Below are 26,341 nucleotides of genomic sequence, written 5' to 3'. Positions count from 1 at the left end.
TTGTGGGCCTGCTGGATCCCAATTGGTTAGTGTCTCCTGCTGGTACTTTCAGGTGTCTATATGGGTATATCAACACACACCATAACAGTAAACGTCACAGCCCACGTCGATAGCTAGTGCTATTTCTCTAAAAATAGCCGTGTAGAAAGTGCTGTTGACCTGGGCTAGGAGGCTCGCTTCTGTGGAGTGTGTCACCCTGTGTGCAGGGGACTGGACTAGAAGACCTCTTCCAATCCTACAATTCTAGGATGGGTTTTGTTTGAGGCAGTAGTGGCAGAATGATAATACTTTGCTACAACCCTTAATGTGTCAGAACATGTTTCCATCAATAACATGCCACACCAGTAAACTGGTACCCTTCACATGGGATGAATTTCAGAAAAAGGCCTATTCACCACTTATGTCCCAATAAAACCATGTGGCCCAGAGACCATATCTTAGCCACTATATCATAATGTCTCCCTCTCTCTCCATCTGCAAAACAGGGCTGGTATACTTATCTATGGGAAACACATCTCAGTTGCTGTTTTGGAACGTGAACTAAATTTGTAAAACTTGGTCAGACTTCTCTACCATTGGGAAGACCAATAAAATATAAAGCGATAAAGTCCATCACCTTGTTCTGAGCTCATTCACAGTGCTGCATTTCAAAACTCATAAACTGAAATGGGAGGTGCCATGTTAGTCTTGGGTATTTAAATATTTCCCATTTCCAAGCAATGTAGTGAGGGTTGGATTTATCCCACCAGAACCATTTGGCCCAGGTGTTACTGGAAAGAACCTAAGGGCTGTTAAATGGCCATAAGCCCTTCCATAATGGGTGCATATTGAGGCCTTCTGTGATATGTTGCCCTACTCAGTCAGTCAACAGTAGAATGCATAGGTTACTGAAAAAGGCTTTTCTCCATAGTGCTCTGGAGGCACCAGCCCAGAAAACAAAAGGCTTTGAGAAGTTAAGACATCTGAGAAGTCATGGCAAAAGGAGCAGACTTACTCTCCTTTGGGATATAAGCTGATCATGAACTGAATTCATGGACTGTTTGTTCAACTTCTGAACAATACTACCCGTGTGTTTTCTTTGGACTTTAACCATTATATTGACTCCTGTGCTTATTTCTCTCTCGCTTGCGCTCTGTTTTCCTCGTATTTTTTTTTCTGGTGTGAAATTGATCTCCTCTAAAGCAATGATTCTCAACCAGGGGTATGCATATCCCTGAGGAAATGCAGAGATCTTCCAGGAGGTACATCAACTCATCTAGATATTTGCCTAATTTTACAACAGGCTACATAAAAAGCACTAGTGAAGTCAGTACAAACTAAAATTTCATGCAGACAATGACTTGTTTATACTGCTCTATATACTATACATTTAAATGTATGTACAATATTTATATTCCAACTGATTTATTTTATAACTATATAGTAAAATGAGAAAGAAAGCCACTTTTCAGTAACTGTGTGCTGTGACATTTTTGTATTTTATGTCTGATTTTGTAAGTCAGTAGTTTTTAAATGTAGTAAAACCTGGGATGCACCACCAAACCAGACTCCTGAAAGGTTGAGAGACACTGCAGGAGGGGGTGCCCAATTTCCATTGACTTTTAAAAATCCCCCTTAGGTTCCTTTGAGAATCTCAGCCTAAATACTCCACAGTGGGACTAATTGTACTTTCAGTGTGTCCATTGAATCCAGTGGACATACTCCTGACCTATGCCAAGATGAGTGAGAAGAAGATCAGGCCCATTGACTGCAATGGTGCTACTCCTAATTTATCCCAGGCTAAGTGAGAGGAGAATCACCCCACTGATTCCAATGTAGTGATTCCTGATTTACACCTGTGCAAGTGAGACGGAATCAGCCTCATCATTGCCAGAGGAGTTACTCCTCATTTACACTTGGGTGAATGAGATGAGAACCAGGCCATCTGTGTTCCTTATTTATTGACAGCAATTTACACCTGTGGGAAGTGAGGGCAAAATGAACCAGAGACTGTGCTCACAGTGATGACAGCTTTTTAAGCAGTCAAGGATCCTCATCCTTAGCTGTAGGAAACCAATTTACATCAGGTGAGGAGGCTGGGTTTCCAATTTTCAAAGGTGTCAATGACTATGCAAGGCACAAGGTAGAGAAGAATCAGTCTCATCATCTTTAGCCTACATATATTGTCCACACAGTCTAGTGTAACTAACCTCAGCAGCTTATGTACAGACAATGTGGTCATCTGAGAGGATTGACAACTGTACCTTCAGCACAAACATCACAGACCCCCTACCAATTGGTGGTTCACTAGATTTGAGGAAATAGCAGAAGTTGGTAAAAAACAAACAAACAAACAAACAAACAAAAAACAGGTGGGAGGAAAGCAGCATTATGGAGACACTTGTGATTTTTCATGAAAAAAATAGCTTTTTTTGTTTAACAATAGAAAACCAAAGATTTTCAAAATGTACAGCCAAAAACTGCCACCAGTGATTTTATTATTCTTGTTCTTATTTCCTGAAACCTGTAGCTAATTATCTTAGATCCCATCCTCTTGCATATCCTAGTCAGCCTGTACAGAGAGAAATGAATGTCTGCTCCAAAGCCTGTTTTAGTCAATAGAATGAGATAGAGGTGCAAAGAGATTCTAGGATTGAGCTGTGCAAAGGGAGCACCCTTTTTCAGCCACGGTAGTGAGAGAAATCAGCTGTTGGGTCCCTGGATGCTTCAAGCTTATAGAACCTGAATGGAGCCCAGGCACTGCCCCAATCTTGGGGGTCCTTTGGCACACCTTTGTCTAACACCCTGTCCTGAGAGCTGGAACCCGTGGGCTCAGTGCAGACTCTTCAACCACCCCCCCAACCCCCATAGCTTAAACACACCCTTTCCCAGAATCCTACCAAAGGGATGAGCTGTCTGGGGCACCATTTAACTATTTCAGGACACATGTGGAAACCAAAAAGCATATAACATATACAGAAATGCCCTTCACTAGCTCACCCTTCCCTTGGGAGTTCTTAGGGGACCATATGGGTTCAGGAGGGTAGACAGGGTCCCCTGCCTCATCAGGCACGTACATGCGGGATGCTTCTCTGAGCTGGAGGAAAATGGCCCTGAAGAAGAGCAGTTCCTGCTCTTTTATAACATTTAGCCCCTTCTGCTAGGTCAGGTCCTGCTCCCCATTCTCAGGTGATTTCAGACCCTGTTCCCGGATAAACCAGTTCTCCTGGTTGGAAGCCAGTCTATTATTTAGAGATATTCCATTTCAATGGGAGGGCAATTAACATCAGTGACCTTCTTTTGTTATCCATGTGCCAGCACCCCTCTGGAACTCTAGTTCAAGATGGAGGTCAAAAGACAGTAGGAAGGTAAAGACCAGCTCTGCAATCAAAATGGAATTTGTGGTCTGACACAGACATATACAAAGCTCATAACCTCATCCAGAATTCCTAAATTCTACAGACAGATTCCCCAAATCATCACACAGGTGCTTGAATTTTGCTCTTAGAACTGGTAAGTTCTTAGTTCCCCTATACCAGAGCACTCATCTCATCTTACTGGCAAAACAGAGTGATATCCCTTCAGGTTAGCTGTTCTCTAGTGCTTTCCCCTTTAGGCCAATTATTTGTGCTCCCATCACTCCTGTTATTCTCCAGAAATAAATATGGCTGAGATTTACAAAGTCCCTACAGGAGCTTGATGCCCAGTTCTCATTTTAGTTATTGAAAATTGGAAATTCACATCTCCCGGTGACTTTGAGAATCCCACTCAATATTATTATTATCCTCCTTTCACAGTCATGTAAAATTCCCAGCCACTGAACTGCCAAGGGAAATTCCACTTTTTCAGTAGGGAATAAATAATGCTGCAGGAGAGAGATTTATTCTTCGCTAAGATGCAAAATGCACCAATCAGGGTAGAAGAACCAGAAAATCATCTCAGACACATATAAGTCCCTTTATTGAAGGATCCAAAGCAGAGGAAGGAGGTGTGAATAGAAGATGAGCTCTGACGGTTGCGGTTCCTGAAACCCTGAGTGAAGACGCGACATCAGGGAATCCAGCATGAAACACACCTGCCTTAAAGGTAAATCAATTGACCAATACTCTTTGATTGTTTCCCTACATACCCCATCTGTCTGTTTCCATCGTTTGTCTGTCTTAAACTGAGGCTATGTCTACACTAAAGCAGCTACAACAGCACAGCTACAACACTGCAGCTGTGACACTGTAGCACCATGAACTCTTTCTACAACAACAGAAGGGGTTTTCCACTGATGTAGCAAATCCACCCCTTCAAGAGGCAGTACCTAGGTGAGCCCAAGAATCTTCCATCAGCCTAGCTGCACCTACAGTGGGGGTTATGTTGACCTAGCTACATTGTACAGCACATGACTTTTTTCACAGCCCTGTGTGAAGTCGCTAGGTTAATTTCAGTTTTTGGTGTAGACCAGGCTTTAGATTGCAAGCGTTTTGAGACAGGGACCATCTTTTTGTTCCATGTTTGTATGGTACTTAGCACAATGGGGTTCCGGATCCAACACTAGCAGGGCCGGCTCTAGGTTTTTTGCTGCCCCAAGCAAAAAAAATTTTGGCTGCCCCCCGCACCTCCCTGCTGCCCCAGCCCTGGGCTCTACCCCACCCCCCAACCCACACCCACTGCTGCCTCAGCACTGGGCTTTCCCCTTTCCCCCCCACCAGTGCCCTCCCCCAACCCCGCTGCTGCCCCAGCCCTGGGCTCATCCCTTCCCCCCCACCAATGCCCCACACAGACCTCCTGCTGCCCCAGCCCTGGGCTCTCCCCACCACCACCTGCACCCTCCTTCCGCCGCAGCCCTGGGTCACTGGTAACTCGTTCCCAGGGCGGGTCATTCAGCAGGAATTTTGGATGTGCACAGAACACAGTCAGGATTGGTTCCCATATGGTTACAGAGCTGCAGTAAAGTGGAACAATTTTCAGCTTGTGTGATTGGAGGATATCTGGATGTATATTATAAGACTGTCCTCCATAAATGAGGAAAAGTTGAGGTGCCTTTATTATTCTTTTGTTCCACTCTTTCTTTCTATGGGGAATTTGCCAATGCAGTATCACTGTCTTCCTTTTAAACAAACAAACAAAAAGGCAATGGCTGTTGAAAATAGCAATTCCAGTCCTAATAACCACTGGGAAGCATTTCTTGCTCAATTTTATTCTACTTTTTCTACAGCAAGTTGCAGTGGATCAGTATATTTGATTTGGGAGAAATGAAGTAACAGCTGCCCAAACTGAGCTTGAGTACTCCTGAATTTTGAGGTGTTCAAATCTGGAAGGCAGGTGCTGGATGTGTGTGTGGGGGGGGGGGGCTGTGGGCTCTGCGAGGGAGCACGGCAGCATGTATGCAGCAGGGTGTCTGGGGCTGCACGGAGCCAGACACGCTGGTCTGAGTGGCACGATAAGGGTGCTGGGGGGTTGGAGAAGGGGTAGGGAGTTCCGGGGGCAGTCAAGGAACAGGGAGCAGGGGGGGTTGGATGGGGCGGAGGTTCGGGGGGGCAGTCAGGGGACAGGCAGCGGTTGGATAGGCATGGGAGTCGCAGGGGTTTGTCAGGGGACAGGTAGAGGGTGGGGTCCTGGGGGATGTTGGGGGTGGTCTCAGGAGGGGGCAGTTGGGGACAAGGAGAAGGGAGGCTTAGATAGGAGCTGGGGTCCCAAGGGGCAGTTGGAGCAGGGGTCTCGGGAGGGGGCAATCAGGGGACAAGGAGCAGTGGTGCTTAGATAGGGGGTGGGGTCCTGGGGGGCAGTTAGGGGCAGGGGTCCTGGGAGGGGGTGATCAGGGGACAGGGAGCGGTGGCGGTGGCTGGGTTGGGGTTTCTGTGGAGGGCAGTTGGAGGGAGTGGATGGTGGCAGGGTGGGGCTTCCCTCCCCGTGGAGTGTCCTGTTTTTTGAATGTTAAAATATGGTCTCCCTACCACTCTCCGCTCACAGCAGGCAGCCGCATGAGGTCCCCCTCCTTCCTTTCCAGTTGGTAGTGGCCAAGGGAATGCTGGGAAATGTAGTTCTTTCCCTGCTCCAGGGCTGGCTCTATAGGCAGGGAGCTAACCAAGGAACTACAGCTCCCAGAGCCCCCTGTTGGTTCTCAGCTCCCATGCCACCCCTGCAAATGGGCTGCCCCAAGCAGGTGCTTCCTTTGCTGATGCCTAGAGCCGCCCCTGAACACTAGGGCTCTTAGGCACTAGGATAACATAAAAAATAACAATAAAGATGGAGAGACCTTGGAATATCAAGTGCTGAGAAATCTATCTACCAAAGTAGTAGGTGCTCAGTAAATGATCAGCACCTCTCAGGATTCAGCCTATAGTGTTCTGTAAGGGTTCTGAACAAGTTTATTAAAATTTCTACACTTGTTGAGGATTAAAATATAATCCACAGAGGTGATCAAGAGAGGGAGACCGTTTCAGCTTCATTTCTGAATGTGTGTCTAGAAAGCTGTGCTTGGTTGCATGGCAGAATAATGCTATTTGTTTATGAGCCTCAAAACACAATATCAGATCAACTCCCAATTCCACCAGCCTTACCCATCTCAACAGATTCAGGCTATTTCAGATCAAATGGGGAAATTAATTCCAGCAACGTATGTCCCCTATGGGGAATACACTTCCAGCAGCTTCCTCTGTATTATATTGAGGAGGTGGTGGCATGAGGCTCTCCACTGACTGTGGTTGAATCAATATGGGGCAGGGAGACAGACTCAAGTTTATAGGTCTTACTTGTGGACAGTATAGGAGTAGAGCAAACATCTTAAATTCTACCCAGAAAACTTGATGATGGAACACATGTACCTTCTACTGTCGCTAGGGGTGACAGGTGGTATCAGGTCTCCATGCCCCACTTTATTTAGGGCTTTAGAGGTTAGAATAAATTCTAGCCAGAAGTTAAGCAACAGCCAATGTACATAACAGAGAATGGCTGACCTACATTAGGTGTCTCAGGGTGTTTCAGATCAAAATAGCTAACTCAGTTTAGCCAGCTTTTTTAAAAAATGGGAGGTTTTTACATCATTGTCACAATCATAGAATCATAGACGATTAGGGTTGGAAGAGACCTCAGGAGGTCATCTAGTCCAACCCCCTGCTCAAAGCAGAACCAAAACCAACCAAATCATCCCAACCAGGCCTTTGTCAAGCCAAGCCTTAAAAACATCTAAGGATGGAGATTCCACCACCTCCCTAGGTAACCCATTCCAGTGCTTCACCACCCTCCTAGGGAAATAGTGTTTCCTAATATCCAACCAATACCTCCCACACGGCAACTTGAGACCATTGCTTCTTGTTCTGTTATCTGCCACCACTGAGAACAGCCGAGCTCCATCCTCTTTGGAACCCCTCTTCAGATAGTTGAAGGCTGCTATCAAATCCCTCCTCACTCTTCTCTTCTACAGACTAAACAATCCCAGTTCCCTCAGCTGCTCCTCATAAGTCATGTGTCCCAGCCCCCTGATAATTTTTGTTGCCATCCGCTGGACTCTCTCCAATTTTTCCACATCCTTTCTGTAGTGTGGGGCTCAAAATTAGATGCAATACTCCAGATGTGGCCTCACCAGTGCTGAATAGAGGGGAATAATCACTTCCCTCAATCTTCTGGCAATGTTCCTACTAATAAAGCCCAATATGCTAATATGCCATTAGCCTTCGTGGCAACAAGGGTATACTGCTGAATCATATCCAGCTTTTCATCCACTGTAATCCCCAGGTCCTTTTCTGTAGTTCTGCTGCTTAGCCAGTTGGTCCCCAGCCTGTAGTGGTGCATGGGATTCTTCCTTCCTAAGTTCAGGACTCTGCACTTGTCCTTGTTGAACCTCATCAGATTTCTTTTGGCCCAATCCTCCAATTTGTCTAGGTCACTCTGGAACCTATCCCTACCCTCCAGCATATCTACCTCTCCCCCCAGCTTAGTGTCATCTGCGAACTTGATGAGGGTGCAATCCATCATCCCCCCAAGAGTGCCTTCACTTTTTATACCAGTTACCTATCCCTGAAGAGACAGTGGTGTAGGCAATGGGATCGAGAACCCTAAAAGAAAATGCTATGTGCTCTTAGCAAGAATTAGGCAGAGGAAAGTTGTCAGGGTCACTTCTATTGGGTTATGTAAACACGGGTTTCAGTCCAACCACATGCCTATTTTAGGAAGTTGGGTAACAAATTGTGGGCAGTCCCTTATTTGAGGTCGATTTTTTTCTCCAAATACCCTAACATTTAATATAAAAGTAACAGAAAAAAAACTGTATCAGGAATACTTGACAAAGAATAATTGATCTTGAAGGGTTTTTATAGATCCCTAGAGTCTAAGGCCAGAAGGTATCATGACCTCCTTTATTACACAGGCCATAGAAATCCCAAAAAATGATCCCTGTTTGAACTACATCAGATCTTTTAGAAAAACAAACAATTTTGATATAAAAATTGCCAATGATGGAAAAGTAAATCGTCTCCAAATATTGGGGCCTGGCTCCATGATATGTCTGACCTCACAGCTATTGGATGTAAAGGAAATGCCCTAAAAATTAAAAGCAATTTGGGCTGACTTTTTTCCCCCTCTGAGATCTCTTTCCAGGATTTATTTTGGGGAAGTTCTAAGGTCTGTGTTATCCAGGAGTCAGGCTAGAATAAATGATCACAACTGTCCCTTCTGGCCTTGGAATCTATATATCTATGAATATATAAAATACATAAAACCAAAGTTCAGATGTTTCCACCAGCAGAGTCACTAGAGAATTATCCTTCCCAGTCCAGCGCCTTGAGCCAACCATTTGGCTAATAACCCACAGCTTTTGAACAACTTGGAATTAAAATGTTAACATTATATTAAAATACAAAGGTTTTGCTTTCTTGTCTTTTGTTTCAGAGTTTGTTTTATTCCCTCAAGATGCAAAACATAACAAATATTGAATCTGGAAACCAAACAACCATCACAGAATTCATCCTCCTGGGATTTGGGACTTTCCTTGATCTGCAGATTCTTCTCTTCCTGGTGTTTCTAGTAATCTACTTTGTGACCATGGCCGGGAACATCCTCATTGTTGCACTAATTGTGGCTGATCGGCACCTTCATACCCCTATGTACTTCTTCCTGGGGAACTTGTCCTGTTTGGAGACCTGCTACTCCTCCACCATCCTGCCCAGGATGCTGGCCAGTCTCCTGATGGGGGACAGAACCATTTCTGTTAACAGCTGTTTTGTGCAGTTCAATTTGTTTAGCTGTCTCGTGTCTACTGAATGTTATCTCTTAGCCTCGATGTCTTATGATCGGTATTTTGCAATATGCAAACCACTGCATTATTCAACCCTTATGAATTTCAGGTTTTGCACTGAGCTAGCAACTGGGTCATGGATAGGTGGCTTTCTGGGTAGCTCTGTGACAACATATTTGATATCACAGCTAACTTTTTGTGGCCCCAATGAAATGGACCAGTTCTTTTGTGATCTCACCCCAATGTTAAAACTGTCCTGTACTGACACCCATCTGATAGAACTTGTGACTCTCATCTTATCCTGTGTGTTTTTATTGCCCCCATTTCTACTAACCCTGACATCCTATATTTGTATCATCGCTGCCATCCTGAGAATCCCTTCCACCATTGGGCGGCAAAAGGCCTTTTCCACCTGCTCCTCCCACCTCATCGTGGTGACAGTTTTCTATGGGACTCTCATAATTGTGTATATGCTACCAAACACAATGAGAGATCTAAACAAAATATTCTCTCTCATCTACACAGTCCTGACTCCTCTGGTCAATCCATTCATCTACAGTCTGAGAAACAAAGAGGTCAATGAGGCCATGAGACAAGCTGTCAGGAAACTGTCTTTCACAAGACTGAAGATAAACTAAGGTCTTAGTTAGATAGATAGATAGATAGATAGATAGATAGATAGATAGATAGATAGATAGATAGATAGATAGATAGATAATGAAACAGAGACAATCTGAGCTAATGCTATATAGTTGAGAATCCTCATGTGAATTCACATGAGTATGACTCATGTGATAGGTCATGAGGTTAGACCATTCCTTTATCAGAAAGCACACATTAGGTGGTCCGTTCTTCTGTGCATATGATACAGTATCAGTGCAAAATGAGGACAGAGGGTGAAATCCCACAGAATGTAAAAGAGCGAGAGTGAGAGAGAGTCTGGAGCACTGTGCCTGATGTAAGACATGAGGCTTGAACCATAGTCAGAAAAGTCCAGCCATGATGTCAACTAAACTCAGGCCATGTATGAAAGCAGATGCTTACAAGTTCACTGTTCGATACGTGACCTTGGCAAGGGCACTGCTAGCACTGCTAGAACACAGGAACTCCTAAGAAGAAACAGATACCGTGTGTGTGTGTATGTGTGTGTGAACACACTTCAAAAGATTAATCCAGATATATCCTGACCTAACATCAAATAAGAGGGCTTGACAAAAGGAATGGACAGGGATGTTTTGTCCAAGACACCTGGAACAAGGTACAAGGAGAGGTAACAAGCTGAGGGTCATGAAACATGTAAGGTGGTACATATGTTGTTTGTCTCAGTCTATAAACATCAGGGTACCTCTCTTTAACCCTTTGTGAAGCCAAGGGGACAGCAGACCATTCCTGCTGCTGACTGAGCCGCTCCTTGCCATGGGGCACACATGTGTTAGCATAGCTGTAGCTTCTATGGGAAGCTAGGGCTGTGTCATGAGGACAATAAACCTTAACAAGTGCCTTTGCCACTGAACCATGCCTGTGGTCTTTCTTTGTGAGTAACATCAAAGTCTGCTGAATCAGGGACGGCTCCAGACTCCAGCACGCCAAGCGCGTGCTTGGGGCGGCATGCTGCGGGGGGCGCTCTGCCGGTCACCGGGAGGGTGGCAAGCAGCTCTGGTGGACCTTCCACAGGCATGCCTGCGGAGGGTCCGCTGGTCCTGCGCGGCTTCAGTGGAGCCGCGCGACCAGTGGACCCTCCGCAGGCACGCCTGCGGGACGTCCACCAGAGCCGTGGGACCAGCGACCAGCAGAGTGCCCCCTGCGGCATGCCGCCCTGCTTGGGGCAGCGAAATGTCTAGAGCCACCCCTGGGCTGAATTAGCTTGCTGCACTGTCTGCTAGTGTAGCTCACATAAGAGCTCCAAGAACAGTAATATCTTTCAGCACTTAATGATGCTAACTTTATTGGATATCTTTTCCTCTGAAAACAATGGGTAAAACAGGTATTCAGCAACTGCTCAGCACCACACAGCATTGAAGGTTCAATGTTCTCACAGCCGTACCGCTCCCATCTCTGTGATTTGGCACAATTGCAAATACCTGAGTGTAATAAATAGATAGTTAAAGATTAATGCCTCTTTCGCCTGTAAAGGGTTAAGAAGTTCACCTAGCCTAGCTGACACCTGACCAGAGGAACCAATGAGGGAACAAGATGTTTCAAAAGGAAGTTTCCATCTATACTCTAAGGTTCAGAGTGGGGGTGATACCTATGACAATGAGCATTTTCAAACACACCATATTTCCTTTTACAGTTAACCTACCAGTGAAACATTATTTTCTCTCCAAGAGAGTATGTGTGACTGTTTTTAAGGCATTTCTGGTCACCTCATCTCTGAAAAGATATATTAAAATTAAAGAAAGATCAGAGCAGGGCAACAAAAATGATAAGGGGTATGGAACAACTTCCATCTGAGGAGAGATTAAAAAGATTGAAACTGTTCATCTTCGAGATGAGACGACTAAGGGGGGATATGACAGTGGTCTATGAAATCAGGAATGGTGTGGAGAAAGTGACTAAGGAAGTGTTAACTCTTCACATAACTCATGAATCAACAGTCATCTGATTAAACTGTTTGGCAGCAGGTTAAAAAAAAGGAAGGAAGTACTTCTTCAGAAAACACCCAGTCAATATGTGGAGCTCGTTGCCAGGGGAAGTTGTGCAGGCCAAAAATATAACAGGGTTCAAAAGAGAATTAGATATGTTCATGGAGGGTTGGTCCATCAATGGTATTAGCCAAGGTAGTCAGGCACTTAGGTCTCATGTTCTGAGTCTCCCATAACCTCTGATTGCCAGAGGTTGGGACTCGGCAACATGGGATGGATCATTTGGTAGCTGACCTGTTCTGTTCATTCCTTCTGGGGCATCTGGTCTGGGCCACTGTTGGAGGACGGGATACTGGGCTTGGTGGACCATTGGTCTGACCCACCATGGCCGTTCTTATGCAGTTAGTACTCACATTACGATAAATAGAATATAATAAGCTGCTTCTCATGCACATTGAATCTCACTGCAGAGAACTTCTCTGTCACTGTGTCAGAGAATGGGAGAAACTAGTAGAGTCTAATCTTACCCTGACCCCCATGGCAGGTTGCCCAGACAGGTCTGTGGAATGAAGTTAAATGTTTCATCCATTCTAAAGAGCCCTGGGGAAGGGATAGCTCAGTGGTTTGTGCATTGGCCTACTGATTTTAGGGTTGTGAGTTCAATCCTTGAGGGGGCCATTTAGGAATTGGGGCAAAAATCTGTCTGGGGATTAGCCCTCCTTTAAGCAGGGGGTTGGACTAGATGAGGTCCCTTCCATCTATGATTCTATGAAGTGTTATACATGAGACTTGAAAGAAGATGACTAAGACAAATCTGAATGGAGAAAAGGGATAAATCTCACAATATAATAAAAGTGAGTTGGGATCCTCCAAGGAGCCTACGTACCCAACTCTTACAAAACTCAGCCCTGGTTAAAAACTTGAATTTTCTCCTAAGAAATTTTAAGTGAAGGATGTTCACCAGTTTTTTGACCAGATCCAGAGATTTGGATATTAAGGAAGCTCTATAAGAAGGAAGAAAAATAAAATATATGGAAGATATGCCAAGACATGAAGACACAGTTGAAAGCAATCTCCAGTAAAAGAGTGGAGATACCATGAAGTTAGGCATTTCTCAATATCATACAGAATATCAATACAGAATATCAAGAAGAGAAGACATAGTCCAGCATGGACTGCCAACATGTATGAATGATTCCATATTATTCCTAGGAGAGAGAACTTCAATGAATACATAGTCCTGTGGTACACAAGAATGAATTGAAAGACATGATATCTTAAATTTGGATCAGGAATAACAACAATAATAATAAATATATGTTACTCCAAGATGTAAGAATATTTAGACATGTGTGCCTGTGACACCAGCATTGACTAAATCAAATTGGCACAGCCTGAATTCATTCAAAAGGATATATGATAAAAATAAAAATAATAAAAATCTTAGGGCAGGTCTACACTATGGTGGAAAATCGATATAAGATACGCAACTTCAGCTACGTGAATAACGTAGCTGAAGTCGAAGTATCTTATATCGAATTACCTACCGTCCTCCTCATGGTGCGGGATCGATGTCCACGGCTCCCCATGTTGACTCCGTTACTGCCGTTCGGGTTGGTGGAGTTACGGAGTCGACATGAGCGCGTTCGGGGATCGATATATCGCGTCTAGATGAGATGCGATATATCGATCCCCGAGAAATCGATTGCTACCCGCTGATACGGCGGGTAGTGAAGACATACCCTTAGTAACAAAAGTTCAGCACAGAACAACAGCTGAGATGTTCAAAGCCACCCAGGTAATTGGATGTACAGTTCTGATTACTCCTGCATGGTTAGTAGTAGAAACTCCAGAAATACTTTTATACAGACTTTGAGGCCACCTTCAGTGGATTCCTAGACAATTCTTAACTGGCAAGTCCTCGGTTTGAAATACAGTCTCCTGTACAATGCAGTCCACAGGAAAACTATGACAATAGTCTGAAAGGTAAATAAGTAAATAAAAAGTAAAGACAGTAAATAAGGAAGTGTTATCTACTCCTTCTCATAACACAAGTGTAAGCAGAGTCAGAATGAGCTCCACCTTGACATCTGGTGGTGAATTATGGGGAGTGTGGAAAGGAATTTCAGGTGTTTGCATTTGCACACCCACCCCACCTAGCATAGCCCACGGCAGTCTGGGATGGTTATTTTGACAGCTCTGGGATCCCCAATTTCTTTGTTATTGAGGCAGGAGGAATAAAGTGTTGTCACCCTGATTATGCGAATGAGGAACTATAAGACTGCTTTATGACAGAGAGTCTCACCATCAATTAAGTAGCACTCGCTAGACAAGGGACATGGGTGCCAACTCCCACTGACTGGAGAGAGGTTGGGGACTGGTGTGTGTACCTGATGCTATGGGCCCCTTTTAGGGGCCTGGAACACCAATTGCACCTCCTTTCTCCACTGTTGAAGAGCAGAGCTAATTTTGATTCTATTAAGAGTCCATCTGGAGGCTGCTGAGCTGAATTCACGTTGGTCCAATGGTGCACCAGCACTGGGGCTCCCCTACTACAAGCTGAAATCACTAAAAGCGCTAAAATCACTAAAAGAGCTAAACTTACTGAGCTGAGATCACTGAGTGCTGTGTTAACTACTGGGGGAGCCTGAAGATCTATTGCTAAGCGCCTGGCAGAGTGAAGCAGTTTGCAGCACAGTTGGAGCAGCACACAGAACGGGAGCGGAGCGGAGCAGTTTGCGGGGATGGCTGGAGTGGCTCACGGGTCGGCTGGAGGAGCGGCATAGCTGGTGGAGTGGAGCCGGTCGTGGTGAAGGCTGCAGCAGAACTCCACGGAGAGGCGGAGCAGTCAACCCTGGCCTACGTAAGGTGCCCCTTAACACCCTGTGTTCCCCCCACACACATTTCCAACCAGGCTGGGGGGGTAAAACTCTGCAGATAAACTTTTGAACTCTCGGGCAGCACTGACCAGGGACAGAGACTTTTGGGTTGTTGGACTTTGGGGTGATTGGACTTAAGACCCTAAGGGGAAAAGGAAATTGCCAAAACTTACTTGGTGGGTCTTTTGCTCATGGTTTATGTTATGAATCCTCTTTGTGGTGTTTCCCCAATATGATGCCACATTGTTTCCCTCTTTTATGAAAAGGATTTTGCTACACTCAGACTCTGTGCTTGCAAGAGGGGAAGTATTGCCTCCTAGAGGCGCCCGGGGGGGTGATATGTAATTGTCACAGGTCACTGGGTGGGGGCTTGAGCTGGTTTTGCATTTGCGTTATTGCAACGGAACCTCTGGATACTGAACCCGGCCCTTGTTGCTGCCAACTCAGAGGGGCAGAAGGGTTACACAAGAATGGGTTACCAAATGAAATTAATAGGCAGCAGGTTTAAAACAAAAGGAAGTATTTTTTCATACAATGAACCTGTGGAACTTCTTGCCAGAAGATGTTGTGAAGGCCAAGACTATAACAGGGTTAAAAAAAGAACTAGTTAAGTTCATGGAGGATAGGTCCATCTATTAGCCAGGATAGGATGGACAGGGATAGTGTCTCTAGCCTCTGTTTGCCAGAAGCTGGGAATGGGTAACAGGGGATAGATCACTTGATAATTGCCGTGTTCTGTACATACCCTCTGGGGCACCTGGCATTGGCCACTGTCAAAAGACAGGATACCCGGGTAGATGGACCTTTTATTTGACCCAGTATGGCCATTCTTATGTTCTTATGTCGTTTCAAAGAGGACAGGATCCATTCTTCTCCATGTCCACTGAGGTTAGGACAAGGAGGAATTGGTTTTATTTGCATCTAGACAGTTTCAGGTTAGATATTAAGAAAAAAATCTAACTATAGCAAGAGTTAAGCACTGGAACAGGTCACCTAAGGAGGTTGTGAGATCCTCATCACTGGAGATTTTTTAAGAACAGGTTAGGCAAACACCTGTTAGACTTGATCTAAGTATAGTTGGTCTTGCCTCAGCACAAGGAGCTAGATTAGATGGGCTTCTGAGATCTCATCCAGCCTTACATTTCTGCAATTCTGTGTCTATTTATATCTGAGAATGGGTTTGTGTCAGATTGTTGTGCTTGTATGTTGATCACTAACGCCACAATTTTCAAAGAAAGTAATTGGCCAGTTTTTTAAAGGTATTTAGGCACCTAGTGGGATTTTCAAACATCTACATGTCTAACACACATTGAAATCGTTTGGACCTTAGTGATTTTGGATGCCTCCATTTTCAGTGGTCTAATCTGTGATGCCTTTAAGGGGGCAGATTTTCAGATGCTACTGAGTACCCACCTGCTGAAAAATCATGTCTGTTTACGATGACTTAAATTGGGCCACTCAGAATCTTTTAGGCAGCTTTGAAAACCTTTCTCAGAGGGGGAGACTTTTCAAAGGCACAAGCGGTAGCTAAGCATCTGACTCCCATTTCAAAGGCAGCCCGTGTCTTTAAAAATCCTCCCCCTTCCCCAGTGCCAACTCTGAATGCCATATTAAATATGTTATCTGGGCTTCTGCTCATCTGGGCAGCCCCATATTCTACAGTTCCATCCCTCCCTTATGTCTGCCAGGCCTCTGCATCCCCAGGCAAATCCACAGTTTCTGGGAACTCAGTATAACTTGACTAAGCGTGTGAATCAGGGCTTCTCTAAATAAACACTTAGTTTGCCACAAGCTGGGGTGTTTTACCATGCACAAAATATCTAAATGGATGCTGCTGCCATGCAATAATATCTCCTGCACTTTGAGCTACTCCCTTTGCAAAGGACACTAGGGGAACTGTTAGTGTGTGGCAGCAATGTCCAGACATACTCTGGGTACACAGCAGGCTAGTGTGCAGTAGGTTTACACCCCATCACTAAGTGTCCATGTAGATAAGCCCTTAGTGGCTGTCTGAAAGTCTTGGGGCTTGCGTGGTTCATGGCACAGGTGGGACAGGGATAGTAATTAGGTAAGGAGGTGAGAGTAGGGGGTGGCCCCAGACAGGAAGGACATAGAAAGTGAGCAAAAGAGAAACATTATTATCCTTCAGTATTACACCATGAGAATGTTCCTTAAAAAACAAATAGCCTTCACAACATACAAGATCTTTAAGCTTAAAAAGGAGAAAGCTACTGTCTAAATCTATCCCCACAAGTCAACAATAAATGCTGACCACAGATCAATGCCGTTGGTTTGGGTAGTCTGGAATGTTGTTAAACCTTCTGCAGAATTCCTGCATTTTAGCTGCTCATCTGCACACACTCTTCTTTTACTCACCTTGAAATTCTCATAGTGTCTGTCTTGAGGAGGTCACTGATCATGGTGTCTTGCACCCCCAATATGTTCTTGAGCCACTATTTCATAGCCAAGTGCTCCAATAATCACAAGGATCATCTTTGTTCTAATTTTCTGTAGACATTCCACTTCATACTTCACACCCTTCACTTCTTGTTCCTTTTAATGTTTCTCTCTGCTGGGTTGGCAAGACTAATAAACATGGGCTTGTTTGTCATAATGAGTTTTATTTGTATGTTATTGAGCACAGAATCTCTCTCTTTGGCTCTGTGTGAGGCTATCATTCACACTCTCATGTGATCCTAGAAATCAGAAAACAGAATAACCTTCCCTTTCTTCAAAATTAATATCATAATAGCTGTGACCATGTGAAGGTTAATATATTAAGATTCAGACTGGACTTTGCATTTACTGGACATGATACAACACCTTCCTGTTTAATGGCTTTGACTTTAGTGTGTCTACATCAGTGTAAAATCACTGTGAGTGGGAAGGATCAGGGAATGGCCGAATGTTAGTTTCCAGCCCCAGTGACTTGGCCAGCAGCAAATGACAACTACCAGGGAGCCAGGGGGGAGCAGAGAGGAGGGAACTGCACCTTCCTGAATCAGAAACCTTCCCCTTGGCTGGTCCTGGGACTGTGTAGCAGAGACACACCACCACTATGATGAAGCACAAGGGCAGGTAGCTTGTGTGAATAACACTCATGGGGGCCAAGGTGTCAATGAGAACTCTTGGCCCACCTGCACATTGACCTTCCCTTAATCAGTCATTTCAGATAACAGAACTGCAACATTCAGATTAGCAGGAGATGAAGAGTGGGAATTGGTTGATTTACTTCTGATGTCACCGGGGTCCCATTTAAAAGTGACCTGAGCTATTGACCTGAGATTGGCAATGTGCAAAATGTGTTCCTAATTTAATGATTTGGAAGAACTTCTCTTAACAATTTAGCTGCATTATAACCTAATGTTTTCAAATGTGGCCTACACGCATATTTCAAATGAGTTTTAACATTATGGAAAGTGAGAAGAGTAAGTTTTATTCCACTCTGAAGATCTCTCATGACAAAGCTACAGATTACAAATGCCAAATTTCTTAAGGATCCCAATTATAAAATTTTATTCTCATGAACTAATTAAAATATTTATTTGCAAAGCCATCCACTCGCAGAGAATAAGAATCCAAATTCATCAAGGATGCACAGTATTCTTCTCACCTTACAGTGGGAGTGAATGAACAGTGACTGTCTAAGCATATAGCTTTGTTTCCTAATTTTCCTCCAAAACAAGTCAGATGGCCACAGGTAGGCAACACCCAGATTCTACACATGTCATGATTCTGATGAGTTCAACAGTCACACAAAGATAAATATGGGCTACTCATGTGAAACAGAATTTGCAAGATCATATACCCTGATTGGCCCATTAATATACACATATATATTAGCTTAAAATCACTGAATTCGTGTAAAGTTGTCAATGAGAACTCTTGCCCGCCTGTACAGTTACCTTCTCTCAAGGAGTCATTTCAGGTAGTAGAACTGCCGTATGGAAATTACCAGGAGAGAAAGACTAAGGATCCACTGAGTTACCTCTGATGTTACCATGGCCCCACTTAAGAATGAATCTCAGCTATGACATTGCTATATGCACCAGCTAATCCAAATCTAATGATTAGAAACAACCTTTCTTAACAATTTAGCTTTATTAAAACAAAATGAAGCCTACATACATATTTCAAATACGTTCTAATTGAACTGCATTTTGATTTCAGTTTTACAATCACTCTGGACAAATCAGGAGAGAGGATAAATGTGAACTTTCTGAAAGAGCACATTTTGAATTATTTCATTAGTATGAAGTAAGTCTCATATTAATTTGAAAGTCATCCACACACAAAGAATAAGTACTCTATGTTCAAGGAGGATACACTGTACGCTTCAGAGATGAGTGCAAATGGAGGTGCAGATTTGGCTTGGTGTACAAATTTTTCTCCAAAACATGTCACATGACCATAAGTTAAATAAGTAGAATCTGCCCTTGGACACAAAAAGTCCTGATCGTGCTAGTCTAGAAAAGAAAGATGAATTAGAGCTACGCATGAGTCAGTTTGCAGGTTCATATATCTATGATTAGCTTGAAATGCCTGTACTCCTGTAAAAGACAAACGATCTAAGGAGAGCTTTTCTCAAGGATTCTTTTACCTCCTTGTTTCTCAGACTGTAGATGAGGGGGTTGACCAAAGGGGTCAGGACTCCATAGAAAACAGAGCACACTTTGTTCAAGACCCTCAGTGCATCAGAGTCCGATAGTAGATACACAATGATGAGGGTTCCATAGAAAATTGTCACCACGATGAGGTGGGAAGAGCAGGTGGAAAAGGCCTTCTTTCTCCCAGTGGTGGACGGGATTCTCAGGATGGTGGTGATGATACTAACATAAGATGCAAGGGTCAACAGAAATGGAGGAAATGTGAATAGGGAGGAATGTATGACAGCTGAAACCTCCAGCCAGTGAGTGTCACTGCAGGACAGTTTCATTATTGGACTAAAATCACAAAAGAAATGGTCAATTTCATTGGGGCCACAGAATGTTAATTGTGACATCACAGATATCAAGAAGGCAACAGACACAAATCCACCTATCCATGACCCGACCGCTAGCTGGAGGCACAACCTGCCGTTCATCAGGGCTGCATAATGCAGAGGTTTGCATATAGCTAAATACCGATCATAAGACATCACAGATAGTAGACAACATTCTGTGCCTGCCAGAGAACCAAAGAAATATAATTGTATGATGCAGCTGGGAACAGAAATGGTTCTGTCCCCAGTCAGGAGACTGTCCAGCATCCTGGGCAGCATGGTGGAGGTGTAGCTGGTCTCCAAGCAGGACAAGTTCCCCAGGAAGAAGTACATGGGGGTGTGCAGGTGCCGATCAGTCACAACTAGCACAACAATGAGAATGTTCCCAGCCATGGTCACAATGTAGATCACTAGGAACAGCAGGAAGAGAAGAACGTGAAGTCCAGGGAGATCCCCAAATCCCAGGAGGATGAATTCTGTCACGGTCGTTTGATTTCCCTGGCATTTGTTTGCTGTGGGTTTCATCTAAGGAAATAAAACAAATTCTGCCATTTAGAGTCTAGCTTCCACTGCAAAACAGTCAGCATTTCATTTCTGGCTTCTCTCTGCTAGTTGCCATCCCAATGGTTGAGTGAAGACTCCAGATAGCAGAGGCATGCTGGGTAAAATTTCAAAAGGACCTAAGTTAATTGACATTGGAAATGTTACTGCTGTCTAGTATTTCTATGATTGAACACATCTCACCTTCAGCTTCCTGATCATGTCTTATGTGTTACATTAGCCACAATATCTGAAATTATCCACTCCACTGGAATCTGTCCACCAGATTCCAGTGGAGTGGACAGTAGAATTTGATTGCAGAAACCTGGGTTTTCTTCCTTTCTCTTTCTTTCCTTGACCTTGGGCTTACACTTCCTTTCTCTGAGGCTCTGTTCCCTCCATTACAAAATAGTTGATGATGATATCACTTACCATTTTCTTAATGTGTCTTGAAATTTAGAGATCTTTCTCTCTCAAATCATAGAATCATAGAACTGGAAGGGCCCTCGAGAGGTCAGCTAGTCCAGTCCCCTGAGCTCATGGCTGGACTAAGTATTATCGAGACAGTCCCTGACAGATATTTGTCTAACCTGCTCTTAAAAATCTCCAATGATGGAGATTTCACAACCTCCCAAGGCAATTTATTCAAGTGCTTAACCACTCTGACAGTTAGGAAGTTTTTCCTAATGTCCAACCTAAACCTCCCTTGCTGTAATTTAAGCCCATTGCTTCTTATCCTGTCCTCAGAGGTTAGGAAGAACAATTTTTCTCCCTCTTCCTTGTAACAACCTCTTATCTACTTGAAAATTGTTATCATATCCTCTCTCAGTCTTCTCTTTTCCATACTAAACAAACCCATTTTTTTTCAATCTTCCCTCATAGGTCATGTTTTCTAGACCTTTAATTATTTTGGTTGATCCTCTCTGGCCTTTCTCCAATTTGTCCACATCTTTCCTGAAATGTGGTGCCCAGAACTGGACACAATACTTCAGTTGAGGCCTAATCAGCGCAGAGTAGAGTGGAAGAATTACTTCTCGTGTCTTGCTTACAGTACTCCTGCTAATACATCCCAGAATGATGTTTGCTTTATTTAGAAAGGAAAAAGTGTAACACTGTTGACTCATGTTTAGCTTATGGTCCATTATGACCCCCAGATCCCTTTCCGCAGTACTTCTTCCTGAGCAGTCATTTCCCATTTTGTATGTTTGCAACTGATTGTTCCTTCCTAAGTGGAGTACTTTGTTTGTACTTGTCCTCATTGAATTTCATCCTATTTACTTCAGTCCATTTCTCCAGTTTGTCCATGGCATTTAAAATTATAATCCTGTCCTCCAAAGCACTTGCAATCCCTCACAGCTTGTTATCATATGCAAACTTCAGAAGTGTACTTTCTATGCCATTATCTAAATCAGGGGTGGGCAAAATATGGCCTGTGGGCCGAATCCGGCCTGTCTAACATTTCTGACCATCCTGCAGGCTCTTTGGCTGCCCCCTCACAAGCTCCAGGCCGCTAAAAGTCCCGCAGTGCAACAGGGCGCTCAGACAGGCTTTCTGCCCGCCATGGCCCCACGCCACTCCTGGAAGAGGCTGGATGCTGCTGGTATGTCTCCGTGCACCCCCCAACACTACCCTCAGGGATCCCATTGGTTGGAAACTGGACAATGGGTGCTGCGGGGGCAGTGCTTGCAGGTGCAGGCAGCGCACAGAGACCCGCTGTCTCCCTCTCCCCAAGGGGCACACAGAGACATGCCAGCCGCAGCTGGCTGCTTCTGGGAGAGGTGTGGGGCCACGGCACTGAGCACTCTGCTGCACTGCCTGCTGGGAGCTGCCTGTAGTTAATGCCTGCTGGCCAATTCATGCACCTCGCACCCCCTCCCACACCCCAACCTTATGCCCCAGGTCAGAATCCCCTCCTGCACCCAAATTTCCTCCCAGACCCGCACCCTCTCCTGCACCCCAACACTCTGCACCAGCCCAGAGCTGCCTCCTGCACCTAAACTCCCTCCCAGACCCCGCATCCCCTATATTAATATAGTAGACCTGTGCGGCCTGTGATGACTTACCAAAATTTGTGAAGTGGCCCCCCTGCAAAAATTGTTGCCACCCTGATCTAAATCATTGATGAAGATATTGAACAGAACTGATCCCTGTGGAATCCCATTCATTATGCCCTTCAAACATGACTGTGAACACTCATAACTACTCTCTGTTATTATTCCCCTCCCCTGCATTGAGTAATAGGCCTATCCTGTCCTTGATCTTTCTCTTAGAATCATAGATTATTAGGGTTGGAAGGGACCTCAATAGATCATCTAGTCCAACCCCCTGCTCAAAGCAGGACCAATCCCCAAATGGCCCCCCTCAAGGATTGAATTCACAACCCTGGGTTTAGCAGGCCAATGCTCAAACCACTGAGCTATCCCTCCCCCCTGTTGCTTTTAATATATTTGTAGAATGTTCTCTTGTTACCCTTTATGTCCCTAGCTAGTCTGATCTTGTTTTGCGCCTTGACCTCACTAATTTTCTCCCTACATATTTATGTTATTTGTTCATATTCATCCTTTGTCATTTGACCTAGTTTCCACTTTTTGTAGGACTCTTTTGATTTTTAGATTATTGAAGATCTCCTGGTTAAGCCATGGTGGTCTCTTGCCATACTTCTTATCTTTCCTATGCAGAGGGATAGTTTGCTCTTATTCCCTCAATAATGTCTCTTTGAAAAACTGCCAACTGTCTTCAATTGTTTTTCCCGTTAGACTTGCTTTCTATGGGATCTTACCTACCAACTCCCTGAGTTTTCTAAAGTCTGCCTTCTTGAAATCCATTATCTTTATTTTGCTGTTCTCCCTCCTACCATTCCTTGGAATCATGAACTCTACCACTTCATGATCACTTTCACCCAAGCTGCCTTTCGCTTTCAAATTCTCTATCAGTTCCTCCCTATTTGTCAAAATCAAATCTAGCCCCTCCCCTAGTAGCTTTCTCCACCTTCTAAAATAAAAAATTGCCTCCACTACATTGCAAGAACTTGTTGGATAAACTGTGCTCTGCTGTGTTATTTTCCCAACAGATGCCTGAGTAGTTGAAATCCCCCATCACCACCCAGTCCAGTGCTTTGGATGATTTTGTTAGTTATTTAAAAAAAGCCTCATCCACCTCTTCTTCCTGGTTAGGTGATCTGTATTAGACCCCTACCATGACACCATCCTTGTTTTTTAACATTTTTATCTTTACCCAGACACTTTCAGACAGTCTGTCCCTACTTCCATCTCGAACTCAATCCAAGCATATACATTTTTAATATGTAAGGCAAAACCTCCTCCGTTTTTTCCCTGCCTGTCCTTCCTGAGCTGGCTGTACACATTTTAACCAATATTCCAGTCATGAGTATTATCCCACCAGGTCTCTGTGATGCCAACTATGTCATAGATGTGGTCATTTACTATCGTTTTGAATTCTCCCTGCTTATTCCCCATACTTCTTGTATCAGTATACAGACATCTAAGATACTGATTTGACACCCACTCTCCCAGTTCTGTCCTGTCTCTCCCTTATCCCTGCTAAAACAGCTCATGCTCTCTCCAAATCTCCACTAAAGGCTAATCAGATAGCATGTTCATTTCTCAGCAAGGATACAGAACCTGGGACCACTCAGAAGATAATAAATCCTTCTTAGAATTTTAACCTAATTCAGAATGCAGAAGCTGAGGATTCTGAAATGCTGAAAGTTATTTCAATGGGACATATTCATCGAACAGCCACAGAGAGAAATTTTCAGTGAGAAAAATGGGGCAGTATGGTTGAAATTTCAAACATTGTCCATGACTGACTCGGTGAATATCTCTATAATAAGATTCCAGGATGCTGACTCCATGTGTCATTCTGAAGCATATTAAACCTGAAAAACCAAAAGGAATCTGGTAAAAGGTGGAAACATGGATAAATAGCTGAGGACCAGTACAAAAGTATATGACAAACACATTGGGAGAAAATAAGAAACGCTAAGGCACAAAATGACTACAATCCCAATAAGAAGAATAATTATAAGTACATTAACTAGGAAGGTGAAAAATAGATGACATCAAGAAGGCTGACAAATCAACACTATTACCCTCACAATAAAACAACTATCCCACACAATAAACCTGAGCACACATAGTCTGTCAGAGCAGCACACACCCACACAGATCAACTCAAATCTGCCAGCACAACAGAATCCCCACACAAATCATCACAAGCACTCACACTGCAACTCAACCAGCATAGCCGATAAACCCAATCACACATAATCCCTAACTGAAACACAAAACCCTTATTAACATACACAAATATCAACACAAATGTCCCAGTATAACACAATGCAAACAGAAATCAACATAAACAAATACACAGCTTCACCAGCAAACCCAATATCCCCAAACATCACTCTGAACACCAGACTGTCTATTGAGTCTGTATCACATGATGGAAAGAGCTACACGAATGGTTCAGAACTCTTTCCCTTTAGCTTGTCCCCAGGTTCCATTATCAGTGGGATTCATGGTCTGTTATTGGCCTGTTTTTAAGGTCTCAGCCATTTTGAGGCTTTTTAACACAAATGAGTTTCCGAATTACCCTTGTGTGACAGAAGAGGTTTTCAGCTCCTAGCAAAGGGTTAAGCTGATTGCCTCCAGAGATAGAAGCCTGCCACAGGGACCTGGCTGACAGGGCAGCTGAAGAGAAGGTAACATTTGGAAGAAGAAGGATCTCTGACAAATGTAGAAAAAAATAGCTCTAACTTTTAAAAGCTTTTAATTAATCACTAATGGATGGAAATTAAGATGTTGATCTCGTTTCCTCTTCATGCCTTCCTTTCTTTTTCTCTTTCCCTCCCATCGAGACCGTTTACCATTCTATTCTTATGTTTTGTGGGGGAAATCAATAAAATATAAACTAATCAATAAATATAGAGAAATGTGCACACTTAAAAGTGCATTACAATGACTGGGTTAACATGGAGAACGAAATGAAGATTTAAGCATTTTAAGGAGTTAATTGGGAAACAATTCCTCTCTCACTTACCCCAATATAAATCAGGAATAACTGCACTGAAGCCAAGAGAGAACTGCGCGAAAGCTGGGGTAAATGAGCGAATGACACCAAAAGAGAGGTTTCTTCTTCTTCTTCTATTGTTTAATGTCCCTATATAAAGTCCTACCTAATGCACCTGCACAGACTCAGATTATCACTTTCACAGCACCATTCCCCATGTGATGATTTGCAATCACTTCTATATGCTTCGGTGCCCACATGGGAATTGTTCCCAAAGAGAATCTACTGTGGTGTTGCCAGGCAACCTGAACCACCTTTGTAACAAATGGCAAAGAGGTCAATCTTTCGGAACAACACAGGGTTTTCTCTTATGTCTAATAGAGGGATGAGTTTAGGATGGACAGCTCCAATCTGTGGGGGCTGGAAAAGCTGAGATTGAGCTGACTAGTTATGAGACAAAGCAGCAGAGATGCCAAATATGATTGTGATTCCTAAGGCATTGCACTGCAGTGACGGTGCTGTAGAGTGGTCCCATGTTGCTGTAATGTGATGTGGACATGCAGATGTAGCATCCACATACAGATGTTTAAAAGGGCAGCCAGCCTCATGCCCCATGGTTATAGGTGACCCTCCATGAGCCTGATGCAGTTAGACCTTCATTACCTCTTTCCTTCAACATTTCAGTATGTCCCTCACTCTTCCTGCATGGGGGAGAGAAGGCAAATGTTTCCTCCTCCTGAATGGGTGTCTTTGTTCCCTTTTCATCTCCAAGCCCTTCCTAGGGTGTGACCCTCCTTCCACAATTCATGAGTAGTTCAAACTGTGTTGTACACTGTGACCATCAGGAAGAACAGGGCCCTGTGTGGGGTATTGTGGAGATATTCTGTTTCTTCAGCACATCCTGAACTTTCCATTCTATCACATTCAATAATTGGGATTGTTCCTCTTTTCCAGCCAGCCATCTCTTCTCCTTATTTCTACCACACCCTGGAAAGTGCCTCTCCAATACATTCTCTCCATGATAGAGATGTACGGCAACTCCCAAATGAGGGACACACATTGAGGGACTAACTGAATTCTTACTGAGGCAAACTTCCTGTGCGGTTAATTGAGCAACTCACAT

General features: G+C 43.9%; 1 protein-coding gene across 1 annotated transcript in view; it reads right to left on the bottom strand.

Annotated features, from left to right (window-relative positions):
- The window catches only part of LOC120380339 (olfactory receptor 5V1-like), a 28,868-nt gene extending 3,402 nt beyond the window's left edge, over positions 1 to 25,466 (bottom strand). Inside the window, exons 1-3 of the mRNA XM_039497974.1 lie at positions 25,249 to 25,466; positions 19,567 to 20,172; positions 16,592 to 16,596 (exon numbers count right to left, since the gene is read on the bottom strand). Coding sequence (XP_039353908.1) covers positions 16,592 to 16,596; positions 19,567 to 20,172 — 611 coding nt within the window. The 5' untranslated portion in view covers positions 25,249 to 25,466. The remainder of the gene's footprint in view (positions 1 to 16,591; positions 16,597 to 19,566; positions 20,173 to 25,248) is intronic.
- Positions 25,467 to 26,341: the final 875 nt, after the last annotated feature.

The sequence above is a fragment of the Mauremys reevesii genome, linkage group 13 (genome assembly GCF_016161935.1).
Source record: "Mauremys reevesii isolate NIE-2019 linkage group 13, ASM1616193v1, whole genome shotgun sequence".
Taxonomy (NCBI): domain Eukaryota; kingdom Metazoa; phylum Chordata; order Testudines; family Geoemydidae; genus Mauremys; species Mauremys reevesii.
This window is presented reverse-complemented; position numbering and strand designations above follow the sequence as displayed.